General features: G+C 48.1%; 1 protein-coding gene across 1 annotated transcript in view; it reads left to right on the plus strand.

The window, feature by feature from the left end:
• The window catches only part of LOC147718196 (extracellular calcium-sensing receptor-like), a 175,249-nt gene that overhangs the window by 20,768 nt on the left and 135,397 nt on the right, over positions 1-19,084 (plus strand). Inside the window, exon 3 of the mRNA XM_086967161.1 lies at positions 6,028-6,255. Coding sequence (XP_086823287.1) covers positions 6,028-6,255 — 228 coding nt within the window. The remainder of the gene's footprint in view (positions 1-6,027; positions 6,256-19,084) is intronic.

The following is a 19,084-nucleotide window of genomic DNA, read 5'->3' on the forward strand; positions in this document are numbered from 1 at the left end:
ACGTCTAACTTTACAATATTTGGTACAAAGGGTATATACTACTCGTAAATACTCTGTGAATACCAAAAGTTGAATTTTACAACTTTCAGTGAATACTAAAAGATGTAAATTTAGACTTTGTCTCCCTTTATCTTTGTGGTCGGGCCCCTTGTGTGCCCCTTTTAAGTACCTGGCAAATATGAGAACAGCCTGGAATTCAGGTGCGTTACATACTTGGAAGTCTAAGCCGATGACGTTGAATACAAGGGTCTCATATAACCATCACAAAATGAAACATCAAGACAGACCATTGGAAGGACATTGAAATATTTCAAAGCTGTTATCTCAACGTACCACTCAATTGGACACAACAGCTAAAAAATATGACTTACATGCCAGGATAAATGGTGCAGATAATTCAAATAAATAGGCCTATATGGTCATGGTCACTCATAGTGTAGTGACAAGCCTGCTGGTAACTTAACCCTCAAATGAGCTGTGTGAGAACCTCTTGCCTTATCTGACAACCAAATGAATGCATCCTGTTCACTTTCCCTTGGCTGATGGCCTTTGCCCAATAGTACCTAGCTGACCAGCCTAACTCCGTGTGAAGCGGTAGCTCCAGCCTACCTCCCGACCTGCAAGCGCTATAGTGGTATCGTAGCGCTGCCTGTCCACACTGCCATTCATCATATTGATTCTGCATTGCGCTATTTGTTTACAAATATTTTATTCGTTCTGTGTGCATAGCGCTGCTCATTCTCTCTTCGCATTGCTCTCAGTGTTTAGATTAATTTAACTGACCTGTGTGCGTAGCGCTGCCTCTCCCCCACTGCCATAACTTAATTGAAACTGACTTAGAAGCCGGCCTGTGGCATAGTGCACCCCATTTCTTTTCTCAGTGATTTTATCAATATTGTGTGCTGCCTTATTGTTTGCGCCCATAGCGTCCTGTTGTCCTTGTTATTGTTGCTTCCACCATTTTGTTGTGCCTGCAGCCCGTCCCTCCCCCTACGCTACCGCCTCCCAGCTCCCCCTCCCACGCTCCGCCCCCCTCCACTTCTCCACTTATGACAGATGCATCAACGTGCAGCATCCACGCGCTGCGGCCCCGCCGAAGGTGCGCCAAAGGTAAGCCCGTCTACGCCCGTCTGCGCCTGGACCGCGCCCAGCGCCAGACCCCTTTGCCCCCGTACCACCCACCCCACCTGCATTCCATACGATGCCTCCACCCTCTTAGCCCTAAACCCCAGCCGACTCCCCAACTGTGCCCAAGCGGCTCCTGGACACACCCATGGACCATTCACTTGCAACTCCTGTAAGTATGACGGCACCAAGACCAACTCCTCATCCACGAACACCAAACAGAGATCTGACACCAACCACCTAAAATGCATCCTGCTCAACACTCGCTTGGTCCACAGACACGCCATCGACCTTTGGAATCTACTAGACACCATCTCTCCGGACGTCGCCTTCCTAACAGAAACATGGATGAACGCCTCATCAGCCCCAGATATCACCATTGCCATCCCGGACGGCTACAAGATCATCCGTAAGGACCGCACCAAACAAACAGGAGGAGGCATCGCTATGTCCATAAGAACACCATCCGGATCACGACCAGCTCTGATGATAACCTCGCGACCACCGAACACCTTCACTTCCAGATCCACACCGACCCCAAGACCACACTCAGAGGCACCCTCCTCTACCGGCCTCCAGGACCCCGTGCACAATTCAGTGAAGACATCACTGACTTTATCACCCCACACACCCTCCCCTCCGAGGACTACATTCTATTGGGAGACCTCAATTTTCACCTGGAAAAGAGCAACAACAGCAACGCCACCACCCTTCTGGACAATCTCACCAACCTCAGACTCAAACAACTTGTTAATACCCCCACTCACTACGCAGGTCACACACTCGACCCCATCTTCACCTCCAGCAAACATATGTCCTTCAGTCACACCACAGTTCTCCATTGGACGGACCACAGCTGCGTTCACTTTTTCTACAAAAAGACCACAACCCACAACCATTCTCAACCTACTCTGCGAAGAAACTGGAACAAAATCACCATTGACCAGATCTCCTCATCCCTTCTTCAAAACCCCCCTGCCCACTCTTCGAACCCCAACCAAGCAGCCATTAACCTCACTCAATGGCTAACCAACAGCGCCGACAACCTAGCACCTCTGAAAAAACGTCAAATCAAACTAGGCAGCAAAAACGCCCCCTGGTTCAATGATGATCTTAAGAAATCCAAGAAACTCTGTCGCTCCCTTGAGAAGGCCTGGAAAAAAGACCCAAACACCAGCACCAGGAACGCCTTCAAAAACCCCACCCGCATACACCACCAACTGATCCGGACTGCCAAGAAAGCCACATTCAAAGACCGACTAGACAACAACGCCCACAACAGCAAGGAATTATTCAACATCGTCAAAGAATTTACCAACCCCTCAGCCAACTCCAACGACATCACTCCCTCTCAAACCCTTTGCGACTCCCTAGCTTCATTCTTCCACAACAAAATCGCAGACATCCACAACAGCTTCAACAACCAACCCAGAGACCAACCCACCCAACCTTCTGCCGTACCTTCACCCCCCTTGAACATCCTTAATGACTGGAACCCAATCTCCTCTGAGGACACCATCCGCCTGATGAACTCCATCCACTCAGGATCCCCCACAGACCCATGCCCTCACCACATCTTCAATCATAGCACCACACCTCCGAGACGTCATCAACTGGTCCCTCAACTCCGCCACCTTCCCGGAAAGCTGGAAACACACCGAACTCAGCGCCCTTCTGAAAAAACCAACAGCTGACCCCACCAAACTCAAAAACTACCGCCCCATCTCGCTCCTTCCATTCCCGGCCAAAGTCATTGAGAAAGCTGTCAACAACCAGCTCGCCGCCTTCCTCAAAACCAACAAATCTCTCGACTCCTCACAGTCCGGCTTCCGAGCAAAACACAGCACTGAGACCGCACTCATCGCAGCAACAGATGACATTCGAACTCTACTGGACAATGGAGACACAGTCGCCCTCATCCTCCTTGACCTCTCCGCAGCCTTCGACACAGTCTGTCATAGCACCCTGCTACAACGCCTCAGAAACATCGGAATCCAAGGAAAAGCACTGGAATGGATCACCTCGTTCCTTACCGGAAGAACTCAGAGAGTCCGCCTTCCACCATTCGAGTGAGAGGCCACTGAAGTCATTTGCGGCGTGCCACAAGGATCTTCACTAAGCCCCACCCTCTTCAACGTATACATGAGCCCCCTCGCGACCATCGCACGCCAACACAACCTCAACATCATCTCCTACGCTGATGACACTCAACTGATCCTCTCACTCACCAATGACCCGAACACCGCCAAAACCAACCTACATGAAGGAATGAAAGAAGTAGCCGAGTGGATGGAGCACAGCCGTCTGAAACTGAACTCAGACAAAACAGAAGTCCTTATCTTAGGTACCTCCCCCTCCGCCTGGGATGACTCTTGGTGACCAGAGGCCCTTGGAAACGCACCCATGCCGACGGACCACGCACGGAACCTGGGCGTCATCCTGGACTCCTCACTCTCAATGAACAGACAAGTCAACGCCGTTTCATCATCTTGCTTTAACATTCTTCGCATGCTCAAAAAAACATTTTGCTGGATTCCCACCGAAACTTGAAAAACGGTCACCCACGCACTGGTCACGAGCCGCCTGGACTACGGAAACACCCTACACGCCGGTACCACCGCAAAACTTCAGAAAAAACTCCAACGCATCCAGAACGCATCAGCCAGACTCATACAAGACATCCGGCGTAAATACCACATTTCTAGTCACCTAAAAAACCTCAAATGGGGGTGGGGTTTGTGAGTAGTGTGCGACCCCACCCCATTTGTAACCTAAAAAACCTCCACTGGCTCCCTGTTAATAAGAGGATAACATTCCTCCTCCTAACCCACGCTCACAAAGCACTTTACGAACTTGGACCCGAATGCCTCAACACATGACTTTCCTTCTACACCCCCTCCCGCCAGCTACGCTCCTCCAACCAAGCCCTTGCTGCTGTACCTCGCATCAACAAAACCAGCATGGGAGGAAGATCCTTCTCCTACCTGGCAGCTAAAACCTGGAACTCACTCCCCACTCACCTTCGCCTCACTCAGAACCACCTAGCATTCAGAAAGCAACTTAAAACTTGGATATTCGACAATTAATTCCCCACCCTTCTTCAAACGCCTTGAGACCCTCTGGGTATGTAGCGCGCTATATAAATTATTTTGACTTGACTTGACCTGCCTGTGCTACCCCTCTTTGTGTTCTTACCATTTACTGATGATGATGTTAGAGTGATCTTTATGTCCTTCAAAAAGTCATCGCCGACATCAAATGCCAGTAATGCTTAAGCAGTGAGCCTGGTTCTCTATAACATTTCATCCACAAACCTGCTCCGTACATGGTTAATACCTCTGAATCCTTATCTTAACCACTAAATGAAAATAGATAGACATAGGACATCGTTAAAACCTCTCCAAGACCTATCACCAGTTTCAAAAATGCTTGAAACAGTTATCTGTCAACAGCCTTCCCAGTTGGAAGCAAATGGCCTCATATGGGACTTTCAGTGGGTCTCATTGGCCTCTTGACCCCTTACGGTTCAATTTTTTGATGCATCAATGAGGAAATACTCAGTACCTGTGGGCCCCATTTCATCACTATCAGCCACAAGGTGCTCAACAGACTGTCTCATTTCATTGACACCATCTCTATAGTACCATTTATTTGACATTTTTGCTATTGATCTTGTAATTTTAGGAAAAGCCCTGCAGAAAACCTTGTGATGGCCTCTGTTTTTTGTATCAGCCACAACGATGGTTGAAAACACATTACCTTCTGAATTGCAGCTGAATATCTCACTCAGTGGTGCTATCAATGGAAGGAATCTATCAGCCATTCATGTTTATATAAAGGTGCAATATCCGTGGTAAGAATCTGCAGTGTAAAGAGACATAATCTGGTTGTAGATGTCTGACTAATAGACTAAAGAGAAGAAATATGATTGAGGCAGGCACAGGAGGGCTGGAAGGCTGCTTGGAGAAATGTTTTTCTTGTGGTTTCTTGAATTTGAGGATGTAAACTCCATATGTACAGAAAGCAGTGAAGAGCTTTAAAGAGATGATTTATACTTCTACATTTATAATAACACGAACAGGCTAGAATTGAATGGTTGAGAAGATACAAGGCAAAAAAGAATGACAGGTGGTTCAGAGCTCAGTCATCGATGATGTTGAGGGTGAGGCTGTTTCATTGACAAGGAGGCAGTCAAGTATATCCCAGAACATCTGTGATGTGGTCAAGTTGTTTCAGGCTGATAAGAAGATAGTCAGAAATACTTTTAATATCTTGTTATTTAATACTGATATGTTTTTGGGTCTAACTACTTATTTGAATATATTTTGTGAAATCATTAGTGACCGCTCCCAAAACAAACTTTGCATTCATTCAATAAACTCAAAAAATATCCTTTGATCACTTTTATGTACATTTGGTCAAAAACTTTTGGGAAATCATTATTAGAACAATGTGGAGAGTATTATTGAAATGATTGTATTGCACATAGATGCATGTTTGTGTTGAGCAGGCTTTTCTGCCCCTACAAAGTCAGACTGGGATTAAACCTCTGATCTGTCAGGATGGGGTGGGTGGAGCTCAGTTGAAGTTGAATGATGAGACGCTCTGTGCATTGGCTCATCATTGTGAAAAATATTACTAACTAGGAAGGGGAGCCGGAATATTTCACTCCTGTTTGTGTTAGGAGCATCTCAGGGTAACATCTCTGGTGGATGGACCAGAGGTTTCCTCACCAGCAGGCGCACAAACTAGGGTTCTGCCTTTTTCTGGATTTCATGGGCTTTTGTATCTTTTTTACTACCATTACCCATAGCCATGCTACATACAAGAATCATCTCAACCAAAAAGAAAAATAATTGAGTCAGTTTATTTTGTCCACAAGTGTCCTGTTTCTAATTTCAGATGCTGCACTATGTGAGGCGTGTGCGCTTTAACACCAAATCTGGGGAGGAAATCTTTTTTGATGAAAACGGTGATGCGCCACCAGTTTTTGATTTGGTAAACATCCAGATCTCCTCTGAGAGCACTGTGAGACTGGTGAAGGTGGGGACCTATGATTTCAACTCCCTTGAAGGGAAGCAGATCAGGCTGGAGGAGGATGCCATGATGTGGAACACAGGAGACAACCTGGTGAGAATCTTTGTTGATTCCTTCATTAAAAAGGGGCAGGTAGTAATGCCTGATGCAGGGAACAGACACTGGGGTTCCTAATGTTTTTGACTCTGACCCCGCTCATTACCGCCCCACTATGATTCACTTTTTACCCACGCCCTCTCCCTCCTTCCATTCTCACACTCCCCTTCTCTACACCCCCTTCTCTCCCTAATGTCAACTCCCTTTTATCCCTCTAATTTTCCCGTTGTTTCTCTGCCCCCCTCTATCATTTAATTCAATGTTTTACCTTTTTGTGAATTTTTCTGCACATTGTAAATTGTTTATTATTTCTTAATATGTCTACATACCTTGTAAAGCGCTCTGATACTCTTGGGTCCAGTGGCGCTATATAAAACTTCCTAAATAAATAAAATCAATGGAGAGCAATAAGGTGCATTTATTGCTTTACTTTCTCAAATACACTTCTCAAGGAGATGTTCCTTAAAATGTTAAAATGTCTTAAGCTCTGAAACTAGCAGGAGACAATCCATATGTCACTCCAGTTTAACAAGAACATAGAAGATAAAGTGAACATCACAACCCAAAAAGAGGAAAAAAGTATTTAAAATATTGCCTTTTCCACTGTGGCTTGTGATGCAAAAGGGCTACAATAAAAGCCACAATAGAAAACGGGATAGTTTTTAACATCCATGCACCGTGTGCCAGGCACCATGGGGTGCATGACACATGGTGCATGGATGTTTGGGGAACACTACGTGTCCCCCCCAGGCCACATCGCAAAGGCCTACAGATGAAGAGGGCCTACTAGAATCCCCCAAAGCCCCTTTCCATGGAAGGGGGAGTGCCATGAAAAGGCTGGCGGACCAGGCCTGCGCAGGCACCACCCCCATTGTAAGGATCGCGGTCTGCCCGATGCCCTGAGGGGCTCCTAGTAGCTCTTGAAGGCATCCATCTACTCCCTCTGACTGCTGAAGTCCGACTCACCGCATAGTAATGCAGCGGTCAGGAAACTATCCTCGCTCTTGGGCCGACCGCTACCAACAGCCTGTCAGTGGAGGTCGGACCGACATCCTGATCCGGTCCATATTGTTGTTTATAAAGACACTCTCTCGCGCACAGAAGAGTTCATGTACTAGAATGCAGCTCATCAGACAATATGTGCTCATATCACGGAGACACCATTGGAAGAAATTGGGATACTGGCTGAGGGAGTGAAACCCTACTCAAGCATCAATCCAAATTCTTGCAGAGTGAAGTCACAAGCCAAACCCCGAATTAACCTGGGTTTAACGACCCTCCGGTGCCTTTGCTTGGAAGCAGTCAAGCTTAACTTGGAGGCAATGAGTAAAGTATTTATGCAGCCAAGTTCTTGATCTGGATGTGGGTTATCAGATCGTGTACATTCCCAGCGACCTCATGAACCCTTCATTTTATCTGTGATTGAGTCTTTGATATTCTACTTTTGACTCTTGGGCTATTTTAACGTTTTTAAAAGTTTTAAACATATGAAATACCTTTTTATGTACAAAGTACCTGTTGTTATTATTTTTATAAATTGTTTTATAATTTGCTATTCTATGTGTTCTTCTTTTTTAACATGACCAGTAGGAATCGGTTCTTGATCACGATTGTTCATATATAATAACAAATGTTTTTATACCTTTTATTATTGCTTTGTTCTATGGCTGAAAAGCACTCTATTCTACTGTACACCTGCTTGTACGACACGTGTTGTCGAATGAAGCTTTTTTTGGATTGGATTGGTTTGGATCAGTATTTATGCAGCACTTAAAATAGTAATAGAGTAAAAAACAACCCTAGGAAAGTCCAACACCAACTAAAAAATATAACTCAAATGTAAGAAATTATTTAGGACCAGAACAACAAAAACACAATCACAGTAGAACCAGAGATTTGCAAGTTCGAAGAATGTTGGTGAAAATAGTGTGAGAAAGCATGTAGCTCCAACTCTGGCTGGGACAAAATCACAAGTTCAGGTCACCTATGATGGAGCGCGTACCAGATGGAGCGCGTACCAGATAGGGGGATCAAGTTAGACCACATTAACCAAATGCCTTAATTCCTGTTTGCATCACAATATGAATTCCCTTTTCGAGGATGTGCTATACAGCAGAGGTGATGCAAGGCCTTGCGTCGCACAGTGGGAGGCTATGTGAAGTCCTACGAGGAAATACGTTTTGCAATGGTGAGTCTGAGGGGCTGTAGCAACAATGTGAGGTAATGCATAGAGAGTGGAGATGCGCCAAACAACGATGTTCTGAGGAGCTGTGCACTGCGACGCGAGGTCCTGCATCTTAGATGCATTACTCAGCTGTGTTTCTGATGAGCAGTGGGGTTTTGATGCAATGTTTTGCGTTGGGGATGTGTTGTGCAGCGTTCCGACATAGAGCTTATGAGCCATTGCATCACACTGCATCGGTTCTGCTGGGACTACGTATGGGCTGGCAGAGATGCTTAGGCCCACTTACAAGTGTTCAGGACTGAGGTGTCACTACTTGGAGGTTGCAGTACTAAATGGGTCAGGCGAACCAGTCCCTTGGATGTGGGCACCTTCAATGAAACTGTGTGTTTCTTATCTCAATTCCAACTTGTAAGAACACAAAATTCTGATAATTGTTGCTGTTTGATTAATTAATCAATTGTTTTATTCATCTGCAATCTTATAATTTATTTTTTCATGATTCCATAATTCTGTAGTGACGCAATGCTATTGTAAAACCAATGCAGTTCAGGTCAGTCAAGGACCCTTCATCAGGGGTCTCAAGATAAAAATACAAGAGCACCAGATCAAGCTATCATATATCATTGCCCTTTCAAAAACATAAATACATTATATCTCTTGAAAATCAGCTTCTCGGGTATCAATGAAGCTTGTAAGTGAATATAAAAACTCATCACAATCCTGAAGGGGTAACAAGTTCATATGAATGTTAAAAAACATAGTTGTTTCACATGGCCAATATTCTCAAAACACTCACGTGAGAGATTCTACTGTGGATATGCCCTCAACTATTAAGTGCACGTTATGAATGAACACCAAGTCTGTTGTTATGCGCTAGCTGTTAATGATTGTGAAAAGTCAACACTTCCCAGCAGTAATCCAACCTCCTTCACCCATCATAACCGTGCTACGACCTTGAAAGGACCCTCTGCTCTTAACCAGCCCTTGCTTCTCCTCTAGTGTTCCTCTCCTCACTTACTTCAAAGCGTTGCAATCATTCATTCTACTGTCGGTCCAGCCTTGCGTGTTGCCGTATACGCAGTGCTTCCATGTTCATTATTTAAAAATCTAGTGTTCACCAATCATCACACATCATCGAGCACTCACTCTGCACGTGATGCGGGCGTGCAGTCATTGCGTCCATACTCTTCACGTGATTCTCTAACCCAATCACCGTGGTACTACCCATTGGTAAACACACGTCATCCCGCAATCACTCAGCTCGTGACACGGGAGCGCAGACTCTCATAGCCTGACATCTATACTACTCCTGTGATGCTCTATACCAGGGGTACTCAGAGTACGGCCCACGGGCCACCAGCGGCCTGGCAAACCTACCTTGGCGGCCCGCAAACCTTGCAGACATGTACCAGTTTAAAAATAAATAAATTCAAGAGTGTCTTTCTGGACTCGGAGAGGCTCTGCTTTGTGGGGGCTGGGCCGGAAGTGGAGCTGCAAGGGCCTCAGAAGAGGTGAAACAGAGCAAAGCCTCATTAAAAAGTTAATGGTCTTTTAAAGACCTGTGAAGTCCTCCGGTGTGGCAGTGTGCGCTCCAGGCGTGCTGTCTCATCCAGGGCTGCCACACACGAGGGGGGGGGACCCTTTGAACTCAATGGGTGTTGCACGCCTGTATGTGGTACTTATATTTCCTTCAGGGCTTTGACCTGGCACGCAGGTTTCCGGTGGTCACATACATGAGCTTGCTCTTTACTCTTAACAGTGTCCAAAGCTTCACTTTACACCCAGCGCACGGCAGGAGCCGGGCCTTGGGAAGCATCTGTGGTTGAGGGGAGCAGTCCTCCCACTTCACTTCTTTTTCTGCTCTCTTGTAATCCAAGAATTGTTGGACAAATACAGTGACCAGGACTCAAAGACAAACCCCGTGACTGATTGAACGAGCATGAACTTGGAGATCACTCTGCACAGCTCGTGCTCCCCCGAGTAGCATTTGTTTTATCGACACTGAAGGAATACAATTCTGAGTCAGCCGAGCCTTACTTAGAATCTCTGCCCTCCGGATTACACTTGAACTCTGCCGCTGCGGTCCAGCCAGCTCTTGTGCACCCTCCACATTAGTGTGTCATTAATAACGTGCTGCAGATTTTGAGAACGGTGGGGAAGATGGTTCGATGTGTGCACCAAAGAGCTCTTGCTTTTCATGATATTTATAATAGAATTATTACACCTCATCTAGACAGAGATAGGGAGATGGAGACGGAGAGAGAGGGAGAGAGTCAAGAGAGGGTGAGGGAGGGAGAGGCAGAGGGAGGGAGAGTCAGGGGAGGCCGAGGGAAGGAAAGAGTCAAGGGAGGGCGAGAGAGGGAGAGAGAGGGAGGGAGAGTCAGGGGAGGGTGAGGAAGAGCGGTGGAGGGTCAGGGGAGGGAGGGCGAGGGAGGGAGAGACCGCTGGAGGGAGAGTCAAGGGAGAGCAAGGGAGAGAGAGGGAGGGAGGGAGACAGAGAGAGAGAGGGAGGGAGACAGAGAGAGAGAGGGAGAGAGACAGAGGGAGGGAGGGACACAGAGAGAGAGGGAGGGAGACAGAGACAGAGAGAGGGAGATAGAGAGAAAGAGGGAGAGAGGGAGAGAAAGAGAGTGGGAGGGAGGGAGAGAAAGAGAGAGAGATAGAGGTAGGGAGACAGAGGGAGGAAGAGATAGAGAGAGAGAGAGAGAGAGAGAGAGAGAGAGAGAGAGAGAGAGAGAGAGAGAGAGATAGAGAGATGTGTGTATGCTGGGTCTGGTGGCTCAGTGGACGAAGACGTTTGCTGCAGGGGCCTGTGTTCAACCTCATGGTCACAGTTGTTTTGGGGGCTCTAGCCCCGCCCCCTCTCTCACTGACCCCTCCCCCACTGGTTCAGCCATTGGCTATAAACCACACTATAAATTTGGCCCCTGAGAGAGGGGTGTGAATACCCATGCTCTAAACAAATCAGCATGATCCACCTGTGTATCCATAGTGACCCATTAGTTTCCAAAACAATACTCCCACTCAAAATGAACAATGAATTTGCTGCCAACGTTCGATGATCTATTGGCTACTCCCATTGTTGATTCGACCTTAAAGTTATGTCCACCTAAAATTTAAACTAAATCTGTGACATCTGACTACTTAATAAACTCCACAATATGTTATGCAATTTTCAATCCCATAAAGATAAAACATGATTTTTGAATACATAATCTCAACTACAACATATCATCCTTTATAAGAAACACGATCATTCGACGCGGTCATTCATTACCTGTGGTTGCATGGAATGGAATTCTGATCTCAGTAATTACTTATTCTGGTCCATATCACAACATTGCTCAATGACTTCCAAAATTGTAAATTTGACTTGGGCTATTTGATGACTGGCTTCATGCCAGTGTGTAGCCACTGTTGACTTAATGTTTTTCATTCTAATATTGCTTTTATGTTCCGTCATCCTGATTTTGACTTTGCTTTCCGTCTAGGACCACATACATTTTGCCATATGGGCACTTGATTGCATATATTACTTTTGTGCAGTAATGGCCTTTTTCCGCCCGCGTGCAGCGGTACTCACGTCCGCCATATTAGTATAGAAAAACATAGGTAATTTCCTGTCTGCCCCGGAGCGCCGCGCACCGCCATCAAATCAAAGTGTGCCTGCCACCGTGGCGGTGGGAGCCAATGAAAACTCTCCACCGTGCGAAATGACGTCCGACCCGCTCCACAAATTAGGATGGCCCAAACAGGCAAATGCACCGCAGCGGAGACACCCAACCAGAGACGGTGGAAACTCGACAGCGGAGCACGATAGCAGAGACCTGCTCATGAACGCCATGGACCCAGCTCTACATATGCATCCGGTGATGTACCAGCTACATCACTACCATCAAATGGGCCGCCGCGGACGATGCCGCAGGTATGCAACTACACAAATACAATACACAACACACAGGCTGACACAGGGTCCAATTCCACCACAGACACCATGCTGGGGGTAACAACACATCCACAAGGGCATCCACACATGAACCACCTGCCAACAAGTCATCCCTCTGCATCCGGGACACACATCGACCGCGGACTAGCAGCAAAGTCCCGGTCACGTCACCGCCGCGCTCAACACATGCACACAATGAAGAAGGCAGGGCCAGTCCAAGGCATGGGCAGGGCACAAAGACCACAGGGACACACCACCCCCAACCACACATCAACGCACCCCATCAAGTCACAGGGCACGTGCCCATCCTGTGCACCCCCATGCACAGCAACAGGCAACAAGCACTGCAACAAGCAAGCCCAATACACACCCTGCACCATACAACACACAACCAGGGAGACAGCCACTACAGGAGTGGCTGACAAGGACACACAACACCAGTGCCACACACACTGAAGGCTGACACTCCTTGCCAGCACATACACAAACAAACACAAACCCTGGGTGTAGCCACAAACAGAACACACACACAGGGAAGCCTGCACAGATGCCTGCACAACAACAACACACAAACACCACAGGAACACACACAGAACCCCAACAGAAACAGACATACCCTGTCAGCCAAACTGTGGAAAGGCAATGGGAGCACAAACACACCATGAGTGCACAACATCATCACTCAGGAATAAAACACACACAACATACCACAAACTACACAAGAAGTGCACCTGCACAGAACTACACTGCCACATCAAACCAACCACAGATGCACATGAAATCAAAAATCTACAAACACCACAGGACATCAGGGGATGCACATAAGACAATGCCAAGCCCACATGCACACAGCACTGTATGTACAACAAGCAGTGTGTGCACACACCAAGGACAACAGCTGTACACATACATGACTGACACTACCTCAACACGCACACCACAAATCAGCACAGCACAAATACAACAGCATACCCAGGGAGTGAAGCAATCCCACAGCCAACACACATACATCTAACACAACAACAAGAGGATGCACCACTCTGGGATACAAAAGCAAAACCATCTTTATCAGAGCACTGGGCTGCACACACAGCTGAAGTGCACATGAGCAATCCTCAATGATAAATAGCTCAAGAATATCGCACATAAACCATTGAGGCAATGTCCAGAGTGGAAAATCACTCTTGGCCCAAGAACTGCACCACAAGCACAGTGTCACAAATGAAGTGATGGGGAGGCACATACACATGTAAACCAAGGGTACAGCTCAAATCAAAGTCAACTGACTTGCATGTCAGTAGTAGACATGTAGGGGGTGTACCATATACGAATAGAGGGAGTGCAGACCCACAATCGTGAGCCACAAGTGGCACACATAGGGGATGGTATTACACCACACACACCATGCCATACAGGAGGAGAAAAGCACCATGTGCCTTCAATGCATAAGAAACACAAACACAATGCCAGTGAGGAGCAGCAGGGCCACACAGGCACACAACTCCTGGGTGACACATGTGTGTCTATCACAATCCAGGGGCACACACACACATCCGCACCCACTACAAAGTCACACCCTTCACACTGCACACCTCTTGACCACCCATCTCATGTAAACCAGGGGACCAGGACAAAGGGCCAACACAAAATGACAATACTCATACACAGCTGGGCACATACACACACATCATGACATTGCCCAGCCTGGATGAAAACCTATGCACAGCATCATACCCTGTGCTGGCAGTGTACCCCAAGATGACATGGCAACAATAACAAACCACTAAAAAGAGAACTGCTTGACATGTAAAAGTGCCAACACAGTATCAGTGTCTGAATGGACTAAAGACCCTGTCACCCCTGTTTAAAAATGCAATGCCGGCAAAGAGCTTGGCATTGTTGAAGTGACACATAGAGCATGGGGCACAGGCAACCAAATGCACACACCAAAAGAACTGTAATCAGCAAGGACACTGACAAAACACACAACAGGAGTAACTGTGTTTATTCACATATTGCACAGATGTGATAGTAGAACAACAGTAGATAAGAGCAAGGCACACAATGCTGATCATATGCAAGATAATCTGCACAGGCAAACTCCAAACAGGAAGGCCAGTGTCCATGGCAGGTGGCACAGCAAGCACATGAGAGGCTGCACAGGGGGAGACTGCAACACAGCAGAGCAACAGGTCCAGTATCCATGGCAGGTGCCACAGCAAGTACATGAGAGGCTGCAGTGCAATTAGGCCAACACAACAGAGCAACATGGTTAGTGTCCGTGGCAGGGTGGTGCACAGCAAGTACATGAAAGGCTGCACTGGGATTGGACATCAGAGCAGAGCAACAGGGCCAGTGTCCATGGCACAGGGGAGAGTCCAACACAGCAGAGCAACAGGGCCAGTGTCTATGGCAGGTGGCAAAGCAACTACATCAGAGGCTGCACTGGGAGTAGGCCACCAACACGGCAGAGCAACAGGGCCAGTGTCCAGGGCAATGTTCACAGCAAGTACATGAGAGGCTGCACAGGGAATAGGCCAACACAGCAGAGCAAGAGGACCAGTTTCCATGGCAGGGTGGTGCACAGCAAGTACATGAGAGGCTGCACAGGGAATAGGGCAACACAGCAGAGAAACAGGGCCAGTGTCCATGGCACAGGGGAGAGTCCAACACAGCAGAGCAACAGGGCCAGTGTCCATGGCACAGGGGAGAGTCCAATACAGCAGAGCAACAGGGCCAGTGTCCATGGCACAGGGGATACAGCAGTGAATCACAATTTTAGTTGCCAGGGAGAAATGCGGAGTCAGGACATGAGAAGCTGCACAATGAGTGCATTTGACTGTACCCTTCCATTACCAGCAACACACCCAGGTGGCAAACAATGGGCAGGACAAGCGCACCTGTATGAGAGACAGGTGTATGAGGGGGACTGCTACTCACATTTGGCCATCAGGCGGACTTGGAGCTGGCTGGGTGTATGGGACAGCAGGACCACTTGACTAGGGAGACAGAGGCCCAGGTGATGTAGGGCTATCAGTGGCTTGGAAAGCTGGAGGGCTGTTTGGACCAGTTGATATAGTGGCACGTGAAGGTGAAGTCATGCAGACCTGTGACACAGTGTGGGTCGGAGAGGTTTGAGGGGTGCCCTTCCACTTTTTGGGAATACGAAATGGCTTCCCTGTCTTGGGGTTAATGGGAACTGGGGATGACACAACAGGCACACACACCAACTGTCCCGCATCGGGTGCAGACACTGGCACTACCTCTGGGGATGTGCTGGATCCTGCGGAACACTTTGTCTGGCTAGGCCTCTGGACCACCTTCCCCTGTTTGCCAGGTGTCCCATCTACAGTGCCCTCCTTTGCCTCTTTGCCAGGGGCTGCCCCTACAGTGCCCTCCATTGCCTGTTTGCAAGGGGTGCCCCCTGGATTGCCCTCCTTTGCCTGTTTGCCAGGTGTCCAACCTACAGTGCGATCCTTTGCCTCTTTGCCAGGGGTGGCCTCTACAGTGCCCTCCTTTGCCTGTTTGCCAGGGCTTGCCCCTACAGTGCCCTCCTCCATCCCCTTCACTGGGCTTGGAATTGGAGTTAATGTGGTGGGGGGATGTGGCCCTGTGCCCTTCCTAGGTGTACCCTTGCCATACAAAACGTCCTTAGTGGGCGCAGACACTGCACACCTAGCTCTGCGTGAAGTTTTAGAGACAGGAGAGTCTTTCACTGGTGATGCCTCTGAGGCATGGGAGCCTGATGACAGCCTCATAGCTAGTACGGCCTTGCTCTTCCCTGACGGGCTATTGTCTTTGAATTCTGGGATGGCTTTCTGTGCTCCTTGTGTTGTATCAGGTCTGTGATGCATGCGAACCGTGGTCACTGTCATCTGATGTGCCCACTGACTGTAGGGTGGACAAAGGCACCTGAGCTGAAATGGGAGCATGTGCCTGTTAAAGGGCAGACGTCACTGTGGATGACAAAGCCTGGACTGTACGGTGTAGCCCCCCAACGTCAGAGTGTATGCCCTCCATTGGACTTTGTTCCCTCATGTACCCTTCTATGTAAATCGCTCTGATATCTGCGAAGATCTTGTTCGCGCTATATAAAACTCTGAAAATAAAAATAAATAAATGTAAGCAACCACCTGGCCTAATTTCTTTTTATGGTCATTGAAGGCATTGAGCAGGGCAGTCTGGCCCTCACAAAGCTGGCGCAGGAGCTCTACAGACTATGCACTGAGGGCAGCAAGGGGGATAGGTGCAGGCTCAGCGGTGCAAGGTGTGAAAGTAACTCGTCCCCTCTTACTGACACGGACACGGTCAGCACCAGATGAAGCTGATGGGAGGCTGGGCACTGACCGCTGTGTGGTAGATGATGTTGCTGACTCCCCATCCCCTATGACTGCCAACATGGATGCATTACCGCTGGCATCATATGATGTAGTACTCTGTGTCTCAGCCATGGATACCTCCTGCATACTACGGTCCCCCTCAGATGCGCTGGTAGGTTCTGTGTTACTGGCCTCCGGTGCAGCTGTAGTGCTACCCTCGCCACCACTGTTTTCCCGCTCCTGTTCCTCCGTGTCCACTGACAATTCTGCATGAGAGACAGATGCAGGGTTGTGTTAGTGTCATCATCAGGACAAAGCAATCCAATCAATGCAGTCCAGGATATGCCCAAATCAACATGGTGACCACCACACCCTGCAAACACATTGCAGCAACACACTACAAAGACCACAACCGTGCCTGTAACCCTGAATATCAGCCATGACTGAGCCATTTTGAGGCCACACAGCACAACACCCTGCCCGTGGATGAACTTGCCCTGCCCAAACCTAGGGACATGATGTGGGGACAACACTCATTGCCACTGACAGACCTTCAGGGAACTGGAGGGGACAACACACACCTATTAGGACATGACATTACACAATGCCAAGTAGGCCATACCAAGCACCATGTGGTATTCTGGGGCACCTTGTTGTCAGATATGTGGGACTCACCGATCATGGTGCATGCAAAGCAGGCATACATGAAGTCACACTCAGATAGTGGACCCTGCTGTTTACTCCTAATAGATTCCCCACCCTATCCCAATGCTGAATGACCATGTAGATCCTAACTCATCTGAATATGAGAAAGCACAGCAGGAAGGATCAGCTTTGCAAGGCCAGTTTTGCCCAATGCCTGACACTAGCACACGATTCAGAAAAGGGGGTGGTGATGAACAGAGTGTCTGAATTAAGCAGACCACTCTTACCCAGTCCAAAGATCAGGGCTTGATCCATCACCGTTATTTATCTCACTGCACCATCCCAGCTCAGAACCTGGCTATATGCAAATCAGTCTGTCCCTGGCCCAGTGCATCATGGGAACAGGGCAGACTAAACTACCAATCCAATTCTTCACCAGAAAGGAGACAAGCTACCGGGACCGGTTTCTGGCATTTCAGCCGTCTTCGGCCCAGCTTGCTTGAATCCTGATGGTGCAGTGAGAAAGGGACTAATGTCTGAGTATACCCTGCCACACCTATAGTGGCCAAAAACGATTCAGAAAAGGGGGTGGTGATGAACAGAGTGTCTGAATTAAGCAGACGACTCTTACCCAGTCCAAAGATCAGGGCTTGATCCATCACCGTTATTTATCTCACTGCACCATCCCAGCTCAGAACCTGGCTATATGCAAATCAGTCTGTCCCTGGCCCAGTGCATCATGGGAACAGGGCAGACTAAACTACCAAGCCAATTCATCACCAGAAAGGAGACAAGCTACCCTGTACACATGCATCAGCTCCCAGCCAAAGTCATCCTCCCCAAATACTCAACCCTGCCTTGCTGGCGATGCTCCTTCAGATGTGCATCCAGCTCCTGATTAGTCACTGCCAATATGAGGACCATCAGTGGTGTTAAGTTGCGCCATGCCGAACCCCCAGTGTGCGGTAGCAGCCTAAATGTCATCTCTACCATGTTCATTCCGAGCCGGCTGATGTCGTCCCACCTCTTGAGGCAGTGGGTGCGTCATCGGTTGGATACCCACAGGGCTCGCACCTTGGCTGCAATGACCCTCCACATGGCCTTACGCTGGTGTACCTTGGGCTGCATGTGTGGGAGAAAAGAAGGGTAAATGACCAGTGTCGTGTACCAACATCTATGAGTACAGTAGCAAGACACAGACTGAGGACCGAATGTAATCTCCCTCCATCCCAAACTGGGGGACACCTCACAAGGGCACTCTGCATGGGCCAAACAGATGTGACTGCATGCACACATGAGGGCATAGAGGGTCCCTGATAATCTCACACACATGCATGATGACTGCACTGAACCCCCTCAGTGGCTTGCAGGCATCACAAGTCCCATGCATGTCTGCCCACTACATACATCACATATCTACCTGTGTCTGTGTCTAGAAGCACTGTGTGCATGACTGGGCAGCATTCAATGAGCATGTCCTGTGAACATATGTGTTTGTAATGTGTATGGCCTCAGGGCACATGGTTTAACCAACAAAATAGCCATCTACAGAAGTGCGTTTGTGAGCAATTATACAGGGCTAAAATGGTGCATATCTTCTATTCAGTGTGAATGAACAGGAGCAAGGACTATGTAAGTTCGGTGATGTGTTCTTGTATGGGTGGGCAGGCACTGTCATAGTCTCTGGATTCACACTGAGTCGGACAACAGGGGCACACAGAAATATTCACC

This window comes from Lissotriton vulgaris, chromosome 4_1 (assembly GCF_964263255.1).
Source record: "Lissotriton vulgaris chromosome 4_1, aLisVul1.2, whole genome shotgun sequence".
NCBI classification, from domain to species: Eukaryota; Metazoa; Chordata; class Amphibia; order Caudata; family Salamandridae; genus Lissotriton; species Lissotriton vulgaris.